The 6,389-nt window shown below is 40.8% G+C and overlaps 1 protein-coding gene across 4 annotated transcripts in view; it reads right to left on the bottom strand.

The window, feature by feature from the left end:
* Positions 1–112: 112 nt before the first annotated feature.
* Positions 113–6,389, bottom strand: part of inppl1b (inositol polyphosphate phosphatase-like 1b) — a 30,010-nt gene continuing 23,733 nt past the window's right edge. For all 4 annotated transcript variants that reach the window (XM_046031639.1, XM_046031640.1, XM_046031637.1 and 1 more), the window contains exons 21-29: positions 5,922–6,011; positions 5,711–5,824; positions 5,542–5,630; positions 5,362–5,449; positions 4,106–4,258; positions 3,635–3,716; positions 1,877–2,672; positions 1,675–1,790; positions 113–774 (exon numbers count right to left, since the gene is read on the bottom strand). In XM_046031639.1, coding sequence (XP_045887595.1) covers positions 681–774; positions 1,675–1,790; positions 1,877–2,672; positions 3,635–3,716; positions 4,106–4,258; positions 5,362–5,449; positions 5,542–5,630; positions 5,711–5,824; positions 5,922–6,011 — 1,622 coding nt within the window. In that variant the 3' untranslated portion in view covers positions 113–680. The remainder of the gene's footprint in view (positions 775–1,674; positions 1,791–1,876; positions 2,673–3,634; positions 3,717–4,105; positions 4,259–5,361; positions 5,450–5,541; positions 5,631–5,710; positions 5,825–5,921; positions 6,012–6,389) is intronic.

Here is a 6,389-nt window from a genome sequence, read left to right as displayed (position 1 = left end):
GCACAGTAGACAGAGGTACTGATTAAGTGACATGATAACAGTATGAGACAGAAAACAAAATGAGATATGACAGCTCCTTCTATACCAACTTTACAGACAGTGTTCCAGTAGATATGTACAGCTATGGATTTTACGCTCCATAGGTTTAATAGAGGGCTTTTACAAGCTCAGATCCAGGCTCAATAATAGCAGAGTAATGGAAAGCAGACAGTAGAAGGGATGAAGGCGAATGATAAACACTAGCCTTGAGTGAACACTGGAAATTGAAGGACTGTCTTTTTATAGTCATTTAAAATTAATTTAAAACAAAATCAATGAGACCTTGATACCATAATCAATATTTGTATAGGTGTCACGTGTAACCGGAGATACACATCAAGGTTTTCCATTCATATCAACCACCTCTTTCATTATCCACCGAGATGGATGGGTGAATAAAGCAGACTGTGCAACGAGTTCTTTCTGCGTTGTGTTCCCTTTGCTGTGTTGACACAGACAAACTATTGTTACAGTACTGATCGAGTAAATGAAAAGATGGCAGGGCTGTGGTAAAGTCCAGCTGATGTGACTGAGATCCGATCAGTCGGCCTTCCTTTCATATCTCGGTTCTAACAAGTCTTCCAGTTCTAACTGAGCAGACAACATGGTTTTGTACCATCAATGTTTTTCATCTCTGTATGTCAGTTCCAGTTCCTGGGCAGGTTCTCGAGGATCCTGCGTCGGTGTGAAGGGTTCATTACTCCGGCAGCGCGAAGATCCTCTTCAGTGATACTACTGTGGAGAGGACAAAATGACACTGAATCAAACTTTGTAAAGTTTACAACTTCACAGTCTCGCAAATCTTTGTAAGTACACATGGTGCCAACATCTTTACATCAACACACCATGACTGGATTTATGTTTAGCACTTTTTAGGGTCTAACTGCTAACCTGACAATCATTCAGAAGGTGAGGGTGACACGCTAGTCATTTATCAAGTATACAACTGATTATTGAAACTTTCTTGTGCACATGAAGGTTACCTCTACAAACAACCATATCTTGCCCACATAAAGAATGGAATCAAACATGACTCACACAATGTGTTTCTAGTTACTCATACCACTTGTGCTATATTTTTTATTCTGGTTTGTGTGTTCTCGTGTTCATTTTGCAAAGGCACCACAAAGTTAAGCAGGTCTGTGGTGAAAAAATTAACACTGGGTTTTGGTGTTGACAGCTTTCATGTTACAACAAACACTGCGCACTCTGTGCCTTAGGTTTTATTTAGATACTAAAAGAGAGGTGTGTTTGGGGAAATTTGCTAGATTGCTGTTGATATTAGTATCTCAGCCTGTCACACCCTGTGGTGTGGTGGTTGCTCCTTGCATGTCCAAACCCTGTTCCTCCTGGCTCCCTCACCTTTGTCCAAATTTACACTTTCTGGCTCTAGTAACTGCAAAAAACACCTCCTGTCAGTTTAGTAACAGTACATTCACATTTATTCATTTAGCTGACGCTTTTATCCAAAGCAACTTACAATTGCTATATATGTCAGAGGTTGCATGCCTCTGGAGCAACTAGGAGTTAAGTGTGTGGCACAGGGACACATTATTTGTGTCTGTCTATGAACTTCAGTATTCAGACTACCTAAGTACAGCTTGTGGAATATGTTATCCTAAATCAATACTTTACCTGAAGTAATCCAGATCATCCCAGCCATTGAGACTGAGTCCCAGGGTGTATTTCTGAAGGCCCAGAGTACTGAGAAGCTCCTGCACGGTCTCAGGTGCACCTTGGAGGACGGACACCTGCATTGAGATAAACCAGACGGAACTTTTTACAAAGAACCAGGAGTCATGCCTTTTAAAAACTGTCTTTGAGAGCAGTGTCCTACCTCTTTCTCCCAGCTGTAGACTCTATGTCCATGCATGGAAGGGCCATTTCTATTACATGGCCTCTGGTTGGAGATGGACGGGCCTCCCTGCTCTGTGGGGAAGAAGTCAACTTCGCTGAGAGACTTGGCAATTTGCAAAGCAGTCAAGGAGTTGTCTCCTGTAGGTCCAGGGGCCTGCTGATCCACCGTCCATGGAACAGAGGCCTGACAGTGTGCTAAATGAGTGGGGACGTAGGGGAAGGCTGATGGCACCTTGGCTGCCCGGATAGGATTGGTCCTTTCTGGGAGAAGCTGATGTTGATCCCTTCTGGCTTTTTCCCTGATGATTGCCGAGTGGTTCATATACAAGTTCCTCAGGTTCTTCTCGGGCAGCACGGAGTCTTGAACAATATTCTTACCTTGGTATTTGTCTCTGGGTTGTGATGCCTGTTCCTGGTACTGTGACATGGCATTACTTGAGGGCGGAGGTATGGGAGATGGATTTTTGGCTGGGAAAAGCTGATAGGAAGAGTTGGTTTGGGTTGTGTGAAGGTCATTGGTTGGAGAGTACTGGGACCGGACGGCTGGGATTTCAATCTCTGTAAAGTCTGATCTGCGACAGGGTCTTCTGTCAAAGCCCTGACGTCCTGACAGTTTTGGGAGCTGTAAGGCCTCATTTCCAGACCAGATCACCTGAGGATCCCTTCGCAGCGGGAGAGCCTCTTCCACCCTGCGCACCACTGACGTACCTTCAAGGATGAAGTAGGCAGGATTGGTGTAGCTGCTCGGAGTGAGTTTGGGAGGAGCTGCCGAGGACCTGCAATGAACATACAAGTCTAAGTGTGTCCTTAATTCTCACTCACTGACTTCACAAGAGTTTTAAATGTGTCCTCTAGCATTCACTGTAAACATTGCAGATGTTCAGACCAAAACTGGCACTGTGCTAAACAAAAAATGCCCTGTGTACAAAACACATAGGGACTGTATTGCTGTGGGCATGTGGCTACAGGTACCGGTGAGAAGTGAAATACAATCCACATAAACCAGTTTGAATATGACACCCATGAGTTTGAAGACTTATCAGACATAAATACACTACAAAGCACTGTATAATACAATGAGACAGGATTTTAAGAAACCGGATTTTAAAGCTCTCATTTCAACAATCACAAGAGAAACCGCAGAAACACACCTTTCATGCCTCATTTTGTATTTGATTGACCAACCTCATGATGTTGCATTGCCGTATGTCAAATTTTAGCTGCTTTCAAGTCATCTGAGCCATGTTTATTGACTACTGACAAAATTGCCAATGACTGTGAAACATGAAATTGCTGCTTTATACACTTATTGTTTAACCTTTGCACTGAAAAAAACTTATTCATAGATTTTCAGTATAATTTAGATAATATCTACTGCCTCCTAATTCACCTGCTCATAGCTAACAGGATTTGGGAACAAATTTCTAATTGTGTTCAAAATAAAAGTACACAGTGTAAAGTGAATCTAACTTTGAGTTTGGTTATGTCGAAAAACATAGCAGGTAAAATGTGCTCAACAGGAATTGTAAACTAATGTTATCAGAGATGTGTTCTTGGCATTAAAAAGATTATAAAACTTATAAAATAAAATATTGCTCCTGGAAAATAGGGTGTGTGACGTCAGTTATTTTTGCTGTGATTTTGAAAACATTTAGCTTCAGAGAACCATTCCTTGAGAGCTGAAGGCATGGGTTAGGGTTTATAACACTGATGCACAGAAACATGAAGAGGGCCTTACCTGTTTATTGGGACCCGTGTAGATGCAGGAGACATGAGTCCCATTCCAGGACCTTTATAATCTTTCTCAAAATAGAACCACTCTGAAAAAGTCAAATCACAGAAAATGAACAACATATGTTGTCTTTGTGTTGTGTGCAGGCCAAAAGCTATGTCAGTTTGCAATCGCACAGGGTATTGGTGTGTGTCGTAGTAGTGCCTGACCTGGTGGCATAATACTCATCTGTCCTTTTTCCATTTCTCAGGATGCATCTGGTAAGGGCCACTCATTCAGGAGCCGAAAGAGGAAGCAGTCGATAGATACCAGCAAGTGTAAAGCAAAGGCAGGGATCATTGAGGAACCAAATAGAGGAAGCAATGAGACTCAAAGGAGAGTGAAAAAACCGTAGTGAAAGTGAAGATGAAAGTTTAGTAGGAAGTGATAGTGCATGCAAGGCAGAGGAAAGGAAAGGACCAGTTCTGGCTGACCTACCGTAGATCTTCTCCCTTGTTGCTCGTCTGTCCTTGGGCACATGGATCCTGACACGTCCTCTAATGGAACCCATCTCTTCTCCTCTGTGACTCAAAAATGTCTCAAACTGCTCTGATGCACCGGTCAGTGAGCGCAGAGCCACACAGCATTCACCTATAGAAAAGATTAAGATTATTCCTTAGATCAATGAAACATTTTGTCCTGCAACAACCTGTCCATCCAGATATAGTTTACGCATGATTAATGTATATTAAATGTATATTTAAAACACTCAATTCAGTGCTTCAAAATAGAGTAATCATGACATTTTACAGTGATTTTCCCCCCCAATTGCATAGAGATGAAGAAACTGCAAGCATATCTCAGTAGAAAATAGTTGTCAATAAACTGGTTCACAAACAGTGTTGGGCAAGTTACTTCCAAAATGTAATACATTATAGATTACTAGTTACTGTCATTTGAGAGTAATTAGTTATATTACAATATTACTGTCTCTGAATTATAATGCTTTACACAACTTTTGCGTTACTTTCACAGCTATTTAATGGGTGCATCATTCAGATAGTAAAATGCGCCTGCATAGGTTCTAGTGATGTGAAGAGTTATATCCGCTGATCTCGTGGATCTGTGTCATAAAAATTATCCTTCTGGGGGGGGGGCTACCGCCTAAGAGGAGCCGAGCTCCCCCATAGTTCACATCCTGCCCACAATATCGACCATAGGATTCCTGCAGGAAATAAAATTTTACTCATGGATTTGTTTTTCTGGTACTGAAATATTTCTTGGCGTTGGTGAAACACCACTTAAGTTCGGGTTAAAATGCGTTGTAACGTGCATTACCAAGATTGTAACGGGTATAATAATACCGATTTTTTTTTTTTAGTAATGTGTTATATTACTGTGTTACAGCAAAAAGCAATACATTACTGTAGTTGCATTACTTTTGTAATGCGTTACTCCCATTACTGTTCACAAATAGTGTTATTTTCAAAGATATGTTGCTTAGCTTTTTAATACACACTTTTGGATATTAAGCTCATGGTCAAAACTGCAAACTGTATAAAAACAATGAAACTATCTGGGTTAGCAGATAACATGTAGTAAGACTTAAAAAAGGAAAATAAATCATTTCATGTTTGTAGATAAACTGTCACTCTAAAGACACTATCAATTAGAAATGGAAACAAGCTAGAGGATGGTTATGAATAGAGATAAGACAAATTAATTAGAAAAATTTAATCTGCCCTGTCACCAACCATATGACTCAAACCCATCACATGACTTGATAGACAACAGCAGGTGCTGATCCTGAAGATACTCCATGTCGGACATTATGGGAAGAAGCTATGACAGAAACAAACAAATCACAAGTTAAAAATTTCACTTCAAAAGCAAAATACATTTTCATCCATTTCCAAATGGACTGAGCCTCTAACCTTCGGCAGTTGTTTGAAGGACCAGCCCAGTTTGAGAAACCCAGGAACATCACAGCTCTGTGAGTCATTCTCACTTGAGCGTCTTGTCTCTGCAAAGAAAGACTTTTAATTTTTGCAACTGTGCTGCATAATGCTTTTTATAAAATGCCCTTTTAAAGTGACACCATACCTTCAAGGCAAGACGCATGAAATTCAATGAAGAACTTTGCCTTGCTTGCTGTCTTCACAATGGTTTCAATGCCTTCAAGCTCTATCCAGGCCCTCTCCATGCTTGAATGAAGATCTGTGCAAGACAAATGCATAACAATACTGTTCACCTAATGAATGGATTCAGTCACATTCCACCTGTTTGTGTCCAAGGGCCACAACAATGACAGCACCTGTTTTGGAGCCGAACTGTGATGTAACTCCCACTTGGAACGTGGCAAAAACAGGTGAGTGATCACTTGTGAAGATGTCATCTGTGCAACCTGGTAAGAGACAAATCCATCATATGACTTTATGATTGTAATTGTACTTACAAAACTAAATATCTTGTACTGTAGCTAAAAACATTGTACTAAGCTGTAAGGCAGATGAGCTGTCAGCGATATTTCATAAGATATGACTAAAGAGTGATTTAGGGAGACCAAGAGTACTTTTGCTTGTACCCAGTGTTTGTTTTGTGTTGATAGTTTGCTGAGGTTAGTCTGAAACAGAAGCTCAGGCTGAAAGAGAGGAAATGAGTTTTCAGTTTCTTTGTGGACCACAGACCAGGATGTAGGGGTTGGCCGTTAGCGTGTTGTGGGTTGTTCTCATTTTACAATCGTACAAAAGAAAAGAATTACCACAGATATCTAATTTGAGAA

The sequence above is a fragment of the Micropterus dolomieu genome, linkage group LG19 (genome assembly GCF_021292245.1).
Source record: "Micropterus dolomieu isolate WLL.071019.BEF.003 ecotype Adirondacks linkage group LG19, ASM2129224v1, whole genome shotgun sequence".
Taxonomy (NCBI): Eukaryota; Metazoa; Chordata; class Actinopteri; order Centrarchiformes; family Centrarchidae; genus Micropterus; species Micropterus dolomieu.
This window is presented reverse-complemented; position numbering and strand designations above follow the sequence as displayed.